The sequence below is a fragment of the Schistocerca cancellata genome, chromosome 9 (assembly GCF_023864275.1).
Source record: "Schistocerca cancellata isolate TAMUIC-IGC-003103 chromosome 9, iqSchCanc2.1, whole genome shotgun sequence".
In the NCBI taxonomy this organism is placed as follows: Eukaryota; Metazoa; Arthropoda; class Insecta; order Orthoptera; family Acrididae; genus Schistocerca; species Schistocerca cancellata.
This window is the reverse complement of record NC_064634.1, coordinates 156,218,945-156,239,363: the sequence shown is the minus strand read 5'-3', so window position 1 is coordinate 156,239,363 and position 20,419 is coordinate 156,218,945. Positions and strand designations below refer to the sequence as shown.

General features: G+C 44.3%; 1 protein-coding gene across 1 annotated transcript in view; it reads right to left on the bottom strand.

The window, feature by feature from the left end:
* Positions 1–17,844, bottom strand: part of LOC126100120 (uncharacterized) — a 66,966-nt gene extending 49,122 nt beyond the window's left edge. Inside the window, exon 1 of the mRNA XM_049910652.1 lies at positions 17,361–17,844. Coding sequence (XP_049766609.1) covers positions 17,361–17,671 — 311 coding nt within the window. The 5' untranslated portion in view covers positions 17,672–17,844. The remainder of the gene's footprint in view (positions 1–17,360) is intronic.
* Between the last annotated feature and the right edge of the window lie 2,575 nt (positions 17,845–20,419).

Here is a 20,419-nt window from a genome sequence, read left to right as displayed (position 1 = left end):
CCTGCAGAATGCGGCTGAGAATTGTCTTGAAGAAGAAACCGCACGACAGTTATGTAATGCTGGCTGCATAGCTTCAGGCGAAATTCCTCACGAGGCCCTCGTACTTGGCGGGAGACACTATTGTTCTAGGTATCTTTATGTGCTCCGTGTGTGCTCAGAATTAAAAAGAACGACGTAACGCGATCGACAGGCATACTAGACACACTGCCCAACACACCTGTCCAAAACTTCATCAGATTTTCACTGTGGTTTCCATTTCGCGACCGATCGTACCTTACTTTCCGAATAACTCTCGTAAATCATCGTTGCAAAATGATAACATGAATTGCTTGCAGAAGAATGGAGAAACTGGTTGAAGACCAGTTTGGATTTCTGAGAAATGTAGGGATACGCAGGCAGTACTGACCCTACGACGTGTCTCAGAAGACAGGTTAAGGAAAGGCAAACCTACCTTTGTAGCATGTGTAGACGTAGAGAAAGCTTTTGACAACGTTGACCTGAATATTCTCCTTGAAATTCTGAGGGCAGCGGGGATCAAATACAGGGAGCAAAAGGCTATTTACACTCTGTATAGAAACCAGGCGACACTTATAAGAGTCGAAGGGCATGAAAGTATACAGTAGTTACGGGAGAGAGTCAGGATTGTAGCCTATCCCGAATGTTATTCAATCTGTACATTGAACAAGCAATAAAGGAAACAAAAGAGAAATCTGGAGTAAGAATTAAAGTTTACGGAGAAGAAATAAAAACTTTGAGGCTTGCCGATGGCGTTGTAATTCTATCAGAGACAGCAAAAGACTTGGAAGAGCAGCGGGACGAAATGGACTGTGTCATGAAAGGAGGATACAAAGATGAACAGCTCAAGAGCAAAACAAGGATAATGGAATATAGTCGGGTCGAATCAGACGATGCTGAGGGAATTAGATTACAAAACGAGGCACTTACAGTAGTAGATGAGTTTTGTTATTTGCGAAGCAAAATAACTCATGATGACCAAAGTAGAGAAGATATGAAATGTAGACAGGCAATGGCAAGAAAAGCGTTTCTGAAGAAAAGAAATCTTTTAACCTCGAATATAAGCTTGAGAACTAGGAAATCTTTTCTAAAGGTATTTGTCTGACTGTAGCCATATATGGAAGGAAACAAGGACGATAAGTAGTTGAGACAAAAAGAGAAGCTCTTGAAATGTGATGCTAAGAAGGAACGATGAAGATAAGATGGGTGGAGCGTCTAACTAGTGAGGAGGTACTGAACAGAATTGGGGAGCAAAGAAATTTGTGGCACAACCTGACTAGAAGAAGGGATCGGTTGGTGAGCCACATTTTGAGACATCAAGAGATCACTTTAGTACTGGAGGGAAGTAGGGGGGGGGGGTGTAAAAATAGTAGAGGGAGACCAAGAGATGAACACAGTAAGCAGATTCAGAAGGATGTAAATTGCAGTTGTTACTCGGAGACGAAGAGGTTTGCGCGGGACAGAGCGGCATCAAAACAGTCTTCGGACTGATACGTAAAGAAAGAGGTTCCGATCCTGTTATCTCCCAGGGAGTGTTTTTGAAATTTATACTTAAGACGTTATTTTGATGCTTTTCTGAGAATCTTAAAAGTATGAATACAACATTTTTGTTTTTTACATCGCTTCATCGTATAGGTCAATGGTACTACATCTCAAAATCTGTGCTTCTGATTTTATTTTCGTCAGAGGTACTGGTACGGTGTACTGGTGTGTACCGTCACAAATCAAGCGCTGCTTGCACATATGGTGGGCGAAGACTGCGGTACTATGCTATTCACTAGAGATAGCAACGAGAACGACCGAAGTGCCGCGGTTGGAAAACGACAAGCAATTGAGGCACGGGCCTCTCCGCAACACAACGGTATAGGCTCGCCCAGCACTCTTGATGGGAACACGTTTCTGCTCGAGGGCCACGCTGTTTTGCATGTGCTCTGCCTGGAGCCAGGACGCGGCCACGAGTGTGACTTCGCGTGACGCCACCGAATCTCCGAAGAACGGAGAACGGGAGCGTTTCAAATTTACGGATTGAATCATTAGTTGTTCTACTACACTGCATTGTGTACGCCGAATAAGTAAAATTTCACAATCCGGTGTCGTTGCTGGTATTGCAGTTTTAAAGTCTTCAAGGCCAGCAGTGTAAACTGTATGCAGGAGATAATGAAGACCTGCAACACTGAGGAAATCGACCAGGAAGAAGAGGGATTCTGTATCTTGCGCAATGAGATCAACTTTACAGTCAGGCAGCTGAAACCTGGAAGAGCGATTGGAGTTGATGATATACCAGCAGAACTCATCAAGGCTGCTGGAAAACAGCTAGATGAAGAACTATTTCATCTCATACGAGTTATATATGAATCTGGGGAGCTCCCAACAGACTTTACAACATCTTTCACATCCATACTCCGCAAGTCACCTGACGGTGTGTGGCGGAGGGTACCTCTAACGGTTCTCCCTTCTATTCCAGTCTCCTATTGTTCGTGGAAAGAAAGATTGTCGGTACGCCACTGTGTGGGCTCTAATCTCTCTGATTTTATCCTCGTGGTCTCTTCGCGAGATATACATAGGAGGGAGCAATATACTGCTTGACTCCTCGGTGAAGGTATGCTCTCGAAACTTCAACAAAAGCCCGTACCGAGCTACTGAGCGTCTCTCCTGCAGAGTCTTCCACTAGAGTTTATCTATCATCTCCGTAACGCTTTCACGATTACTAAATGATCCTGTAACGAAGCGCGCTGCTCTCCGTTGGATGTTCTCTATCTGTTTTATCAACCCTATCTGATACGGATCCCACACTGGTGAGCAATATTCAAGCAGGGGGCGAACAAGTGTACTGCAACCTACTTCCTTTGTTTTCGGATTGCATTTCCTTAGGATTCTTCCAATGAATCTCCGTCTGGCATCTGCTTTACCGACTGTCAACTTTATATGATCATTCCATGTGCGCAATATAGGCCCCTCAGTTTGGTAACAAACGCCTTAAAGAACTTGACATGTATCATTCTTAAGGCTGATAGAAGGCAGGATAGATGCAATGATCACAGACGATCAGTTTGGCTTTAGAGGAGATGTAGACACTCGAGACCATTAATTATTGAGAAAAGACTAAAGATGGGTCAAGACGCATATATTGCCTTCATTGACTTTAGAAAAAGCATGGTAGACTGGCGACAACGTTTTAAGTTGCTGAAGAAGACTGGTATTTTATGACAGAAGAGTAATATAGAGACTGTATAGAGAAGAGGTGGCCGTGATAAGGTGCGGAGAACATCAATAAGAAGCTACTATTAGGCAGTGTGTATGACAGGGTTGCCCAGTCTCTCCTGTCTTGTTCAATGGATACATTCAGATGGCAATGGATGAAGTTAGTGAGAAACTAGGGGTACGACAGGGTTGCCCAGTCTCTCCTGTCTTGTTCAATGGATACATTCAGAGGGCAATGGATGAAGCTAGGGAGAAACTACGAGACACAGGAGGAATTAAAATTTATAGAAAGGAAACAGACATGCTGAGATTTGCTGACGATGTCGCAGTGTTGAAGACACAGAACAACTAGAAGCGATACTAGCCCAGATGGAAACCACCCTCTGCTCTTCCTACGATGATTGGGACTTAAATAGTGGCAACTATTTATTTACACATCGTACGAAATAGATACATGTTCCAAAGTTTTACTGGCCTTCAAAGTAGTCACCAGAAATGTGTATAACCCGTTGCCAGCGATGTGGAAGTCGTAAGACAGTGTTAGCAGTGCCAGCTGTGTTGACAGTTCGAGCGGTGTGGTCTATTACCTTACGAATTTGTAGCAGTTCTGAAGCGAATACCGTGAAGCGTGTCCTTCAATTTAGAAATCGGCTTAAGTCAGGGGAGTGGAGTAGGTGGTATAGCACTTAGCAGCCCCATCAGTCAAACAAATCAGTAACAGCTTGCACTGTACGTGCTTGAGCTTTGTCCTGCAAAATGATGGTCAAGTCCTGCAGTGTCATCACTTCTGTCTTTATGATGTTCATTTTTGGAACACAACCTACGACCAGCTTAGAGACAGAAGTGATGACACTTTCTGCAGGACCTGACCATCATTTTGCAGGATAATGCTCAAGCACGTACAGTGCAAGCTGTTACTGATTTGTTTGACTGATGGCGTTGCTAACTGCTATACCTCCTTCTGCACTCCCCTGACTTAAGTCATCGTGATTCTCGATTTCTAAACCGAAGGAAACACTTCACGTCATTCGCTTCAGAACTGCTACAAATTCGTCTGTCAATAGGCCGCGCCGCTCGAACTGTCAACACAACTGGCACTGCTAAGAGTATCCTACGACTTTCACATCGCTGGCAGCGGGCTATACACAACGCTAGTAACAACTCTGAAGGTCAGTAAAACTTTGAAACACGTATCCATTTTGTACGAGCTGTAAATAAATAGTTGCCACTATTAAAGTTCCAACCCTTGTATAATCTGAAAATTAATAGAGGTAAAAAAAAATATCAGTGGTGAGCAGACAAAACACCTCTGTTCAGTTCTCACTTAACACTGAGTGACTAGACGTTGTCAATCCTGTGGCTACTTAGGGAGAAAAATTACAGCACACGTGGAAAAAAATGAAATGTGGTGTGGCAAGGACCTCTCGTCGGGTAGACCGGTCGCCTGGGGCAAGCCTTTTTATCTGACGCCACTTCGGCGACTTGCGTGTCGATGGGTATGAGATGATGATGAAAACACAACACCAACTCCCTGAGCGGCGAATTCTCCGACCCAGCCGGCAATCGAACCCGGGCCGCTTAGCATGGCATTCCGTCGCTCTGACCACTCAGCTATCGAGGAAGCTCAAGGAAAGATACTGTAAGCCGAATCTAACACACAAAAGCCGCTTTTAACAAGAGAAGAAACCTTTTCACTTTCAACAGCATAGACAAACATCTCAGAAAAAGCTCATAAACATCTATATCTACACTCCTGGAAATTGAAATAAGAACACCGTGAATTCATTGTCCCAGGAAGGGGAAACTTTATTGACACATTCCTGGGGTCAGATACATCACATGATCACACTGACAGAACCACAGGCACATAGACACAGGCAACAGAGCATGCACAATATCGGCACTAGTACAGTGTATATCCACCTTTCGCAGCAATGCAGGCTGCTATTCTCCCATGGAGACGATCGTAGAGATGCTGGATGTAGTCCTGTGGAACGGCTTGCCATGCCATTTCCACCTGGCACCTCAGTTGGACCAGCGTTCGTGCTGGACGTGCAGACCGCGTGAGACGACGCTTCATCCAGTCCCAAACATGCTCAATGGGGGACAGATCCGGAGATCTTGCTGGCCAGGGTAGTTGACTTACACCTTCTAGAGCACGTTGGGTGGCACGGGATACATGCGGACGTGCATTGTCCTGTTGGAACAGCAAGTTCCCTTGCCGGTCTAGGAATGGTAGAACGATGGGTTCAATGACGGTTTGGATGTACCGTGCACTATTCAGTGTCCCCTCGACGATCACCAGTGGTGTACGGCCAGTGTAGGAGATCGCTCCCCACACCATGATGCCGGGTGTTGGCCCTGTGTGCCTCGGTCGTATGCAGTCCTGATTGTGGCGCTCACCTGCACGGCGCCAAACACGCATACGACCATCATTGGCACCAAGGCAGAAGCGACTCTCATCGCTGAAGACGACACGTCTCCATTCGTCCCTCCATTCACGCCTGTCGCGACACCACTGGAGGCGGGCTGCACGATGTTGGGGCGTGAGCGGAAGACGGCCTAACGGTGTGCGGGACCGTAGCCCAGCTTCATGGAGACGGTTGCGAATGGTCCTCGCCGATACCCCAGGAGCAACAGTGTCCCTAATTTGCTGGGAAGTGGCGGTGCGGTCCCCTACGGCACTGCGTAGGATCCTACGGTCTTGGCGTGCATCCGTGCGTCGCTGCGGTCCGGTCCCAGGTCGACGGGCACGTGCACCTTCCGCCGACCACTGGCGACAACATCGATGTACTGTGGAGACCTCACGCCCCACGTGTTGAGCAATTCGGCGGTACGTCCACCCGGCCTCCCGCATGCCCACTATACGGCCTCGCTCAAAGTCCGTCAACTGCACATACGGTTCACGTCCACGCTGTCGCGGCATGCTACCAGTGTTAAAGACTGCGATGGAGCTCCGTATGCCACGGCAAACTGGCTGACACTGACGGCGGCGGTGCACAAATGCTGCGCAGCTAGCGCCATTCGACGGCCAACACCGCGGTTCCTGGTGTGTCCGCTGTGCCGTGCGTTGATCATTGCTTGTACAGCCCTCTCGCAGTGTCCGGAGCAAGTATGGTGGGTCTGACACACCGGTGTCAATGTGTTCTTTTTTCCATTTCCGGGAGTGTACATTTATACTCCGCAATCCACCCGACGGTGTGTGGAGGAGCGCACTTTCCGTGCCACTGCCATTACCTCTCTTTCCTGTTCCAGTCGCGTATGGTTCGCGGGAGGAACGACTGCCGGAAAGCATACGTGCGCGCTCGAATCTATCTAATTTTACATTCGTGATCTCCTCATGAGGTATAAGTAGGGGGAAGCAATATATTCGATACCTCATCCAGAAACGCACCCTCTCGAAACCTGGACAGCAAGCTACACCGCGATGCAGAGCGCCTCTCTTGCAGAGTGTGCCACTCGAGTTTGCTAAACATCTCCGTAACGCTATCACGCTTACCAAATAACCCTGCGGCGAAACGCGCCGCTCTTCTTTGGATCTTCTCTATCTCCACTGTCAACCCGACCTGGTACGGATCCCACACTGATGAGCAATACTCAAGTATAGGTCGAACGAGTGTTTTGTAAGCCACCTCCTTTGTTGATGGACTACATTTTCTAAGGTGTCTCCCAATCAATCTCAACACGTTTGTTTAGACTGTGCTGTTGTACGGAAGTGAAACATGGACACTTGGAGAAAAAGGAAAACATAAAATAATAGCCTTCTAGGTGTGGCGCTAGCGCAGAGTGCTCAAGATTTTCTGGGTAGACAGGTTGTCAAACGAAGAGGTGTTCGACAAAGTGAAGAGAAGCCTTGTCTCCTGAAACTAATTTTATACAGAAGGAACACATGGGTCGGCCATCTAATGAGATATAATGGTATCATTAGAGGTATCATGGGATGAAATACAAGAAGCAGACCGAGACTAGAATAACCGGGTCGTGGAGCTGCACCACCTCTCAAGAGGAAGGTTAATTGCTGCTAACTAAACAGACATTTCTATGTAATGCTGGACGGAAAAAAAGCTGATGGCGTCGACAAAAGAACGGTCTCGCCCAGGGCAGTGTGCTGGCCCCCCTACTATTTAACCTATACACCAATGATCAACCAACACCGGAACGTACTACCCATCTCTTGTATGCCGATGATCTGGCCATTACAGCGCAAGGAAATAGCTTCGAGGAAGTAGAAGGGAAATTAGAAAGCTCGCTACACGTAATGTATGAATACTATAAAGAGAACTCCCACAAACCAAATCCATCTAAGACGTTAGCGCTTTCCACCTCCGCACAAAACAGGCAAACAGGAAGCTGAACGTCACCTGGAATGGCAACAAACTGGACCATACGGACAAACCAACATACCTTGGTGTCGTGCTGGATAGATCACTGACGCACAGATATCACTGTGAAAAAATTTACCAAAAAGTTGCTGCCAGCAACAATATTTTAAGAAAACTGACGAATAGTAAATGGGGAGCTAGTCCGACTGTATTACGAACAACTGCTCAAGCACTTTGCTTCTCCACGGCAGAATATGCATGCCCTGTATGGTCACGATCAACACATGCCGAAAAAGTCACTACAGTCCTTAATGAAACATGCAGGCTAACAACAGGATGCATGAAACCCATTCCACTTGGGAAAATATACAAAGCAGCTGGATTCTCATCTCCTGAATCCCGAAGAATTGCGCTCGAACATACAGAAAAATTTAAAGAGATTAACCTGCTGCATGGTTCTTCATGTGGACGTAGCAGACTTAAATCCCGCAAGAGATTTCTCACTAATGAATTGAACGAGCCTCCGAAGGACTACCCTGCCTCGCGAGAAATACCCAGCGGCAGTACATCAAGCTGGAAGATATGGAGAACACTGAACCGCATCAGAACAGGCGTAGCACCAGTTAAAGCAAACCTAGTCAAATGGGGCTTCAAGGACGAAGGAGACAACAAATGCGACTGTGGTGAAGTTCAGGATATGGAACACCTTCTACAGTGTTCCATCTGCCCCACAAGGTGTACCCTTGACGAACTATGGCTTGAGAAGAGAGAAACATTGGACTTGGCCCGACATTGGGCTGAAAGGCTTTCTGGGTTCTGGGTTCTGGGTGGAGATTTTAATTTGCCAGATATAGACTGGGAGACTCAAACGTTCATAATGCGTGGCTGGGACAAAGAATCCAGTGAAATTTTTTTAAAGTTCTTTATCTGAAAACTATCTTGAGCAGTTAAACAGAGAACCGACTCGTGGCGATAATATATTAGACCTTCTGGTGACAAACAGACCCGAACTATTTGAAACAGTTAACGCGGAACAGGGAACAGCGATCATAAAGCGGTTACTGCATCGATGATTTCAGCCGTAAATAGAAATATTAAAAAAGGTAGGAAGATTTTTCTCTTTAGCAAAAGTGACAAAAAGCAGATTACAGAGTACCTGACGGCTCAACACATAATTATTGTCTCAAGTACAGATAGTGTTGAGGATCAGTGGACAAAGTTCAGAACCGTCGTACATAATGCGTTAGATGAGTATGTGCCAAGCAAGATCGTAAGAGATGGAAAAGAGCCACCGTGGTACAACAACCGAGTTAGAAAACTGCTGCGGAAGCAAAGGGAACTTCACAGCAAACATAAACATAGCCAAAGCCTTGCAGACAAACAAAAATTACGCGAAGCGAAATGTAGTGTGAGGAGGGCTATGCGAGAGGCGTTCAATGAATTCGAAAGTAAAGTTCTATGTACTGACTTGGCAGAAAATCCTAAGAAATTTTGGTCTTATGTCAAAGCGGTAGGTGGATCAAAACAAAATGTCCAGACACTCTGTGACCAAAATGGTACTGAAACAGAGGATGACAGACTAAAGGCCGAAATACTAAATGTCTTTTTCCAAAGTTGTTTCACAGAGGAAGATTGCACTGTAGTTCCTTCTCTAGATTGTCACACAGATGACAAAATGGTAAATATCGAAATAGACGACAGAGGGATAGAGAAACAATTAAAATCGCTCAAAAGAGGAAAGGCCTCTGGACCTGATGGGATACCAGTTCAATTTTACACAGAGTACGCGAAAGAACTTGCCCCCCTTCTTGCAGCGGTGTACCGTAGGTCTCTAGAAGAGCGTAGCGTTCCAAAGGAGTGGAAAAGGGCACAGGTCATCCCCGTTTTCAAGAAGGGACGTCGAACAGATGTGCAGAACTATAGACCTATATCTCTAACGTCGATCAGTTGTAGAATTTTGGAACACGTATTGTGTTCGAGTATAATGACTTTTCTGGAGACTAGAAATCTACTCTGTAGGAATCAGTATGGGTTTCGAAAAAGACGGTCATGTGAAACCCAGCTCGCGCTATTCGTCCACGAGACTCAGAGGGCCATAGACACGGGTTCACAGGTAGATGCCGTGTTTCTTGACTTCCGCAAGGCGTTCGATACAGTTCCCCACAGTCGTTTGATGAACAAAGTAAGAGCATACGGACTATCAGACCAATTGTGTTATTGGATTGAGGAGTTCCTAGATAACAGGACGCAGCATGTCATTCTCAATGGAGAGAAGTCTTCCGAAGTAAGAGTGATTTCAGGTGTGCCGCAGGGGAGTGTCATAGGACCGTTGCTATTCACAATATACATAAATGACCTGGTGGATGACATCGGAAGTTCACTGAGGCTTTTTGCAGATGACGCTGTGGTGTATCGAGAGGTTGTAACAATGGAAAATTGTACTGAAATGCAGGAGGATCTGCAGCGAATTGACGCATGGTGCAGGGAATGGCAATTGAATCTCAATGTAGACAAGTGTAATGTGCTGCGAATACACAGAAAGATAGATCCTTTATCATTTAGCTACAAAATAGCAGGTCAGCAACTGGAAGCAGTTAATACCATAAATTATCTGGGAGTACGCATTAGGAGTGATTTAAAATGGAATGATTATATAATGTTGATCGTCGGTAAAGCAGATGCCAGACTGAGATTCATTGGAAGAATCCTAAGGAAATGCAATCCGAAAACAAAGGAAATAGGTTACAGTACGCTTGTTCGCCCACTGCTTGAATACTGCTCAGCAGTGTGGGATCCGTACCAGATAGGGTTGATAGAAGATATAGACAAGATCCAACGGAGAGCAGCGCGCTTCGTTACAGGATCATTTAGTAATCGCGAAAGCGTTACGGAGATGATAGATAAACTCCAGTGGAAGACTCTGCAGGAGAGACGCTCAGTAGCTCGGTACGGGCTTTTGTCAAAGTTTCGAGAACATACCTTCACCGAAGAGTCAAGCAGTATATTGCTCCCTCCTACGTATATCTCGCGAAGAGACCATAAGGATAAAATCAGAGAGATTAGAGCCCACACAGAGGCATACCGACAATCCTTCTTTCCACGAACAATACGAGACTGGAATAGAAGGGAGAACCGATAGAGGTACTCAAGGTACCCTCCGCCACACACCGTCAGGTGGCTTGCGGAGTATGGATGTAGATGTAGATGTAGATGTAGAAAATGGTACTGAAACGGAGGATGACAGACTAAAGGCCGAAATACTAAATGTCTTTTTCCGAAGCTGTTTCACAGAGGATGACTGCACTGCAGTTCCTTCCTAGATTGTCACACAGATGACAAAATGGTAGATATCGAAATAGACGAGAGGGGGATAGAGAAACAATTAAAATCGCTCAAAAGAGGAAAGGCCGCTGGACCTGACGGGATACCAGTTCGATTTTACACAGAGTACGCGAAGGAACTTGCCTCCCTGTTGCAGCGGTGTACCGTAAGTCTCTAGAAGAGCGTAGAGTTCCAAAGGATTGGAAAAGGACACAGGTCATCCCCGTTTTCCAGAAGGGACGTCGAACAGATGTGCAGAACTATAGACCCATATCTCTAACGTCGATCAGTTGTAGAATTTTGGAACACGTATTATGTTCGAGTATAGTGACTTTTCTGGAGACTAGAAATCTACTCTGTAGGAATCAGCATCGGTTTCGAAAAAGACGGTCGTGTGAAATCCAGTTCGCGCTATTCGTCCACGAGACTCGTGTTCACAGGTAGATGCCGTGTTTCTTGACTTCCGCAAGGCGTTCGATACAGTTCCCCACAGTCGTTTAATGAACAAAGTAAGAGGATATGGACTATCAGACCAATTGTGTGATTGGATAACAGAACGCAGCATGTCATTCTCAATGGAGAGAAGTCTTCCGAAGTAAGAGTGATTTCAGGTGTGCCGCAGGGGAGTGTCATAGGACCGTTGCTATTCACAATATACATAAATGACCTTGTGGATGACATCGGAAGTTCACTGAGGCTTTTTGCGGTTGATGCTGTGGTATATCGAGAGGTTGTCACAATGGAAAATTGTACTGAAATGCAGGAGGATCTGCAACGAATTGACGCATGGTGCAGGGAATGGCAATTGAATCTCAATGTAGACAAGTGTCATGTGCTGCGAATACATAGAAAGAAAGATCCCTTATCATTTAGCTACAGTATAGCAGGTCATCAACTGGAAGCAGTTAATTCCATAAATTACGTGGGAGTAGGGATTAGGAGTGATTTAAAATGGAATGATCACATAAAGTTGATCGTCGGTAAAGCAGATGCCAGACGGAGATTCATTGGAAGAATCCTAAGGAAATGCAATCCGAAAACAAAGTGTAAGTAGGCTGCTTATGTTTTCTTTATGTAAGTAGGCTGTTTAGATTTTTATATTGGTAATGCCACGTAGCGCTCTGTATGAAAATCACTGGCTGTGCTGTGTGCAGTCTGTGGCTAGTTTGCATTGTTGTCTGCCATTGTAGTGTTAGGCTGCGGCAGCTGGATGTGAACAGCGCGTAGCGTTGCGCAGTTAGAGGTGAGCCGCCAGCAGTGGTGGATGTGGGGAGAGAAATGGCGGAGTTTTGATAATTTGTAATACTGGATGTCAATTATGAATATTAAGGGCACAGTTTTTCTGTATTATTCTGGGAATTAAAACATGTTTTAGTAGTAACTTTTGTGGTATAGCTACAATGAGACAGCCTCTTTCGTAGCACAACAATACGTTACAGCACAGTACGTTCTTCACCACGACAATAAGCGTAATAACTAAGATATCTCTACGCAAAGCATTTCACTTTTGTTTATCATGAGGTAAGTACATTGGCTTCTGCTGAACTTAGCTTTCGGAGGACGATAACTACGACACTCCCACAGAGATTATCTTACAGCAAGACGCACATTTAGCGCTACAGGACATGTATTTCAGTGATTAATTTTGTACTTAAAACATTTATTTTTTAAGATTTTTGAATTACAAAGAAAGTTTTCCGTGATACATTTCATTCCGTTGCTGTAATCTGTAATACCTGAGGGTACAATTACGTTAAACCTCAGGGGGGTACACGCCTACTTTGTGTACCATGTGTTTGGCAAGCACAAGGAGCCCTAGCTAATATGGTATTTGCTTATACAACTTTACACATCGGTACCATATTTCTCTAAAACATAAATTACACAGCTATCTGATCATTTAACTGAGAGAGACAAATTTTTTTACATCAGTGACAGATGTTTACGTGATTACACCGTTGGATAACTTCACACTTACGAAATTGTATTTTGTCTGTACTTTGTGAACTGTTCATATTTTTTTGGAACCATTGTGATACAATGAGAGCTTTGAATGATGTATTTGGTATGAGATCATGATTTTTAAAGTACGTTTGAGGCAGATGACACTATTGAAATGAGCAGAGAATATTTTTTAGGTTTTGAAATTATTGCAGAAAGCTACGACTTTTTTGAGATTTGACTGAGGTGTTATGATGTTATTTTTACGACGACGATGTGTATTATGCTGTTGAGGTATGTTTATGTCAATAAGATGATGCTACCATATATGAGGAATGTGATTACGTGTTTATATGTATATGAATAATGAATAGAAGCTAGGGACTCTTGACGTGTGAAAAAGGATGTTGGAAACCAAGAATCGTACTTTAAGAGTTATGAAATGTGTGTAAATGCGTGAATGTATCACAATGCAGGCGAAAATTTTTTGGACAATGTTATATTCATAGGATTTTGTTTCTACACGCAAATTCTTGACCTGTGAAATATTTTTATATGAGACTGTCACTGTAGCGGAAACTGCTGTCGTAAATATTTCCGTAAGAAAGTTAAGTGACCACCTGCACATAATGCGTCGTGGGCACCCAGGTGTGTCAGACGCCTGGAGAACAAGCCATTAGTGTAAGTGCCTCGTCAGAAGCACAGGTAGAAAAAAGAAAGGGGAGGCCATTGTCCGCGCTACTGACATTTCCTTGTTGAAAGCATACTGTGGAGCTCGTAATTTATGATATTTACTGAAATGCCTAATGAAACGATGAGAAACATTTCACGGCTATTGTCTTGCTAGTTGAGAAAAATGCCATATGGCTTGCTTTATGTATTTATTTAATATCAAGTTTCTAGCTGCACTGCAGTATTGTTTAAAATAAAATTTGATGAATGTACTAATATAGATATTTTATACCTACAGACCCAGTAAACAATAACTTAAAAAAAATAACGAAGGAGCACAAAAAGACATTGCCCTTCACAGGACTTGCATACATAATTTTCTTTACAAGTACTTGGTAGTTTCTTTTGTAGCATTAGTTTTTGTGGTGCACCACTTTAATTACATAGACATTAAGATGTGAATATACATTTCCCTTATCTGCATTGTTGTTTTTACTGTAATATTTTTTCTGCTTGAGCTATGTGATGTTTAGATATAAGTTATTTCTGCTGCTGTTTGCCAGGCATAGTGCTACTAAATTTCACTTTGTATTACTCTGTTAAGCTAGTTTTACTATTGATTTATTTTTATTGTTGCTGCACATTGGCTCATATTATTTGTAATGTTGCATTGCTTGGTAATTTAGATTTACTGTAGCTTGCTTTGCGATTTTCCATTTTTTTTGCATTGCTGTTTGTGTTAATTTGTTATGTGCTGCTGCATTGCCTCGTCCCTTAGTTTAGCATCTGAGCTCAGTAGATTTAAGTTAGCTTAAGAGGGTTAGACTATATAAGAAACTGACTATGGAGAATAAGTAAAGAATGCATTGCGAAGTTATATGAAAAAGATTTGGGCCAAAATGAGTATTGTACAATGAGAAATAATTATTTTGAAAGAAATATGAATAGAATACAGGAAGGAGGTACAGATAGGACTTTTTGGGAATAATGATGAATGAAGGGAGATCTCCAAGAAGCAAAGAAAGTTTTGTTTGCAAAATACTGCAATGAAACAAACCTTGTCTTTCCTTTTGTGTTATCCCACTATGTGTTTGTGTACCCTTGTGTATTTGTTTTCTTCCTATCTCTGTGTAGTTTCATAGAACTTTTTTTTCTTTTACTATTAAGCTACATTCACTATGATGAGGAATACTGTTATCCTCGAATATAATTGGCATTAATACTATGTTATTTACTTTGTAAAGATGTTTAGACATTATTTATTCTGTTTTGTTTTAATGCTCATGTGTGAAGTTGATGTTTCAAACGTTCTTCTGATCTTTTATGTATGTACTTATGTCATAATTCCTGTAACACTGATGTATATGTTTATTTCTATTCTTTGGTAAAGCCCCTATTACTACAAACGTTATCTGTATTGTTATGTTCTTTAATGATGTATTTTGTACCTTTGTTATTGTATTCTTATGTTATAAAATTGTAACTGACACCAGTTCATCTAATTAAGTAACTTGTACGTTACATTTCACTGCACACATTTCTGTTGGTCATAGTATATGGACAATATGTGAGAAGTAGGGACTGTTAGTGTTTGCACGTGTGTTAATAATTCAGCAAGGGACTGGATAACAGCATTGCTGGTTCTAAGGACAACTCCAAAAAGTTTGTGAATGCACAAGTGGTGGTTATGGACTTGCTATATTAACTGCAAGACTCTTCAATGGTGATTGTGCACCCGCACAGTCACAACAGATGGCTGCTGGCCATCTCTACAAGGACTAAAGTGGGTCTACACCTTTGCTGACTCACCAATACCGTAATCTCTACAAGGACTGCAGTGGGTCTGCATCTTTGATGACTCACCAATACCATTATTTCTACAAAGACTACAGTGGGTCTACACCTTTGCTGACTCACCAATACAATTATTTCTACAAGGACTGCAGTGGGTCTGCATCTTTCATGACTCACCAATACCATTATTTCTACAAGGACTACAGTGGGTCTACACCTTTGCTGACTCACCAATACAATTATTTCTACAAGGACTGCAGTGGGTCTGCACCTCTGGTGGCCCACCAATACCACAATCTCTACCAGGACTACAGTGGGCCTGTCCACAATTTCTACAAGGACTGCAGTGGGTTTGCACCTCTGGTGGCCCACCAATACCATACTCTCTACAAGGACTACAGTGGGTCTACTCTGTGATGACCTACCTACCAATCTTCTTCAAAACGTCGAATGACTCTGCTGTGGGTTTGCTCTGTTGTGGCCCATTACCTGTCAGCATGTCAAGAGTCAGCACTGTCTTTCCGTTGGAAGGACAACACTACTTCTTCAAGACTGCATGGTAATCCACTACTTCCGTGTGCATTGTCTTTTACTGCTCAGACTTTGAAAAGAAAACCACTGAAATTCTACTGTGATGAATGATCAGGACTGTCTTTTTGGACTGTGAGAAAATTTTAGCTTTTGACCAACATTGTATAAATAAGTGTGTGCATTTGATATCTTTGTTATTGTAATTATGAAAAAATTTTTCAAATCATTATTGGCCACTGCCCAAAAATATTTTTTAAAATTTTTTGTGGGGAGCATGGGGGCTATGTAAGTAGGCTGCTTATGTTTTCTTTATGTAAGTAGGCTGTTTAGATTTTTATATTGGTAATGCCACGTAGCGCTCTGTATGTAAATCACTGGCTGTGCTGTGCGCGGTCTGTGGCTAGTTTGCATTGTTGTCTGCCATTGTAGTGTTAGGCAGCGGCAGCTGGATGTGAACAGCGCGTAGCGTTGCGCAGTTAGAGGTGAGCCGCCAGCAGTGGTGGATGTGGGGAGAGAGATGGGGGAGTTTTGATAATTTGTAATACTGGATGTCAATTATGAATATTAAGGTAAATACATTGTTTGTTCTCTATTAAAATCTTTCATTTGCTAACTATCCCTATCAGTAGTTAGTGCCTTCAGTAGTTTGAATCTTTTATTTAGCTGGCAGTAGTGGCGCTCGCTGTATTGCAGTAGTTCGAGTAACGAAGATTTTTGTGAGGTAAGTGATTTCTAAAAGGTATAGTTTAATGTTACTCAGGGCCATTCTTTTGCAGGGATTTTTGATAGTCAGATTGCGTTGCGCTAAAAATATTGTGTGTCACTTTAGTGAATGTTTGAGTACGTTCAGTTTTGCTCAGCTGTTTGAAAAGCAAATAGTGTAAGAGGTTTATCAGCACAGTCGTGTATAAATTGTTCTAAAGGGGACGTTTCATAGGTATAAATTGTTCTAAGGGGACGTTTCAAAAGGAAGTAGGTTATAGTACGCTTGTTCGCCCATTGCTCGAATACTGCTCAGCAGTGTGGGATCCGTACCAGATAGGGTTGATAGAACATATAGAGAAGATCCAGCGGTGAGCAGCGCGCTTCGTTACAGGATCATTCAGAAATCGCGAAAGCGTTACGGAGATGATAGATAAACTCCAGTGGAAGACTCTGCAGGAGAGACGCTCAGTAGCTCGGCACGGGCTTTTGTTAAAGTTTCGAGAACATACCTTCAACGAAGAGTCAAGCAGTATATTGCTCCCTCCTACGTATATCTCGCGAAGAGACCATGAGGATAAAATCAGACAGATTAGAGCCCACACAGAAGCATACCGACAATCCTTCTTTCCACGAACAATACGAGACTGGAATAGAAGGGAGAACCGATAGAGGTACTCAAAGTACCCTCCGCCACACACCGTCAGGTGGCTTGCGGAGTATGGATGTAGATGTAGATGTAGAAACAAATCTCCAGACACGAAAAAGTAGTGTAAAGTAAGCTGCTAACAAACCTGTTGGTGAAAACCTAAGAAGAAGAAGAAGAAGTGTAAATGAAAAGAAAAGTGTGTGTGGAGTTACTTGTTGAGGTTGATGGTCCACCTGGCGGTGAGCGGCAGGAGGCCTCCTTGGCTGGCCGCGAACAGCCTGTCGCGGACGTCGTCGGTGGCGTCCAGGCGGCAGCGGTAGAACTGGCGGGACAGCCAGCCGCGCATCCAGAAGTCGGCGCGGCTGTCGTCGCCGTGCGCGGCGTGCAGCGAGGACAGCTCGCACTCGACCTGCGGCCATCCGCGCGGTCGCAGGAGCACCGTGTCTGACCCTATCGCAAGCCGCGCCGCCGCCAGCAGGCACGCCACGTGCAGCAATGCTACGGCCCGACGTTTCGGCGCCATCGTCCCACCCGCAGCACCTCGCACACGCCCGGACCCTGCACTCGCCAGCGCGTGGGCGTACCGGAACCGCTGCTGCAGACTAAATCCCGTCGTGGCCCTATCTGGCCCCCTCCGGCACAGGAGAAGGGAAGTCGGCAGATAACCGCTCCAATGTCACACGCTTATGCTCGCGTGCTGGTCGATGAAACAGGGTTTCTCAAACTGTCTGTCTTTGCAGAGACGCATTTCTCCAGGACCGCCGGCCGTTGTGGCCGAGCGGTTCTAGGTGCTTCAGTCTGGAACCGCGCGACCGCTACGGTCGCAGGTTCGAATCGTGCCTCGGGCATGGATGCGTGTGATGTCCTTAGGTTAGTTTAAGTAGTTCTAAGTTCTAGGGGACTCATGATCTCAGATGTCAAGTCCCATAGAGCTCAGAGCCATTTGAACCATTTTTCTCCAGGACCACGTCTCACGTTATTCGAGGGCGTTCAACAAGTAAGGGAACACATTTTTTTGGGCCAATATCCGTTGAAACAAGCGAAATATGTTGCGGGACATCGCAAAACATTGTAACTTCAGACCCCATAGTTTCACGAAGTTCTGATAGCTGTCGGCGTTATACATACCCCTCAAATTGACGTCTGCAACGGAGATGCGTTCCAAGCAGAGAGCTGTCATTGATTTTCTTTTGGCAGAAAGACTGAACATCGCAGGGCTTCATAGGCCTTTGCAGAATGTCTACAGAGACGTGACAGCGAACAAAACAAGCCGGCCGTGGTGGCCGAGCGGTTCTAGGCACTACAGTCTGGAAACGCGCGGCCGCTACGGTCGTAGATTCGAATTCTACCTCGGGCATGGATGTGTGTGGTGTTAGGTTCAAGTAGTTCTAAGTTCTAGGGGACTGATGATCTCAGCCGAGCGGTTCTAGGCGCTGCAGTCCGGAACCGCGGGACTGCTACGTTCGCAGGTTCGAATCCTGCCTCGGGCATGGATGTGTGTGATGTCCTTAGGTTAGTTAGGTTTAAGTAGTTCTAAGTTCTAGGGGACTGATTACCTAAGATGTTAAGTCCCATAGTGCTCAGAGCCATTTGAACCATTTTTGAACTGATGACATCAGAAGTTAAGGCCCATAGTGGTGAGAGCCATTTGAACCATTTGAACAAAACAAAGTGAGTCGTTGGGCGAGGCCTCTGTCACCATCGCAATAAGGTCCCGCTAAGCTCTCCGATTTCCTACGTGCTGGCTGTGATTCCTGCATTGTTGGAACGTGTGGACAGTCTCATTCGAGGTGATCGACGGTTAGCAATCAAACACACTGCTGCGCAACTTGACGCCTCCATTGATCTGACACACTCGTCCACCAGTTGGTTAGTCAAAGGCGTGTGGCTACTGGGTTCCTAGTCACCTAACAGAAGACCATTAAGATCAATGAATGACCATTGCTTGCGCGATGCGAGGCTGACTGTGACAACTTTTTGTCGAACATCGCCAATGACGATGAAACATGGGTTCATCACTTCGTATTGGAAACAAGGCGGTAATCCATGGAATGCCGCCACACCACCCCTCCTCCGAAGTACAATGCCGCATCCGCAGCCGGTAAATTCATGGCGACGGTCTTCTCGGACTCTGAAGCGGTTATTCTTTAATGTCTTCGCTCATGGTGCAACGATCAACTCTGGAGTGTGTTGTGCTAGCCTTTGGAAACTGAAGAAACGACTTCGGAGACGAACTTCTACTTCTTCTTCATGACAACGCAAGGCCTTACACTAGTCTGCGCATCCGAGACGACCTCAAAATATTTCATTGGGCTGTTCTTCGTCATCCACCCTACAGCCCAGATCTCACAACCTTCCGACTTCCGCCTCGTTGACCCAATGAAGGACGCACTATGTGGATGATGCTTAAGCTACTGATGCAGTAAGACGTTGCCTCCGACGTCGACCAGCAGAGTGGCCACTATGCGTGCACACAGCCCCCTCACAGCAAAGCTGTGTAAGACCGTCGCATTGAACGGAGATTACGTTGAAAAATAGGATTTTGTTTCCGAAACAGTAGGGTACAATATGGTGTATTGTAATACTAAATTAAAAAAAAAAGTGTTGCATTACTTACTGAACGCCCCTCGTAAATGTAACATACGAACAACGGATAAGGCGGCATAGAGCGATATTTCGGAGGCTTGCTAGACAAACAAACACAGATAGCTGGTAAAGAACTGTTAAGAGAATATAATATAATTTGAGTGGTGCTCAAAGGTTTGCATTCAAAATGTCCAAAAAATTTTGTGGTGAAGTTAGTGACAAACCAAAGTTGGACGTGATACCAGGAACGAATGGTAGCAACATTACAAGCAACTATTAATCAAAGAAAATGAGCCATACTGTACCAGACTTGTGAGTGTTCGAGAATAGAATGCAATTAAATGACAGACTTGGAAAGTGGTTTCGAGGAGGCTGGGAACAGGAAGGGAACAAGCACGGGTGGAATAAATCTGGTACTTATAAAATACGTCAGTATTTAATGGAAAAACTCATTTGTGCATTTCCTGCTTGATGACTGCAACAGGAATTATAAGTATATATACGAAAAAAGATAAAAAAGAATGCTCAAATTACAGGGTTATATCCACTTTAAATGCTGCTTATAAAATCTACCCATAAGTAATTAAAAGGACACTCAGTCCAAATGCAGAAAGTTTTTTATAAGAGGAGCAATGTTGTTTTCGTAAAGGCAAGTCCTGTGCAGATACGAGATTTGTTTCGAAAC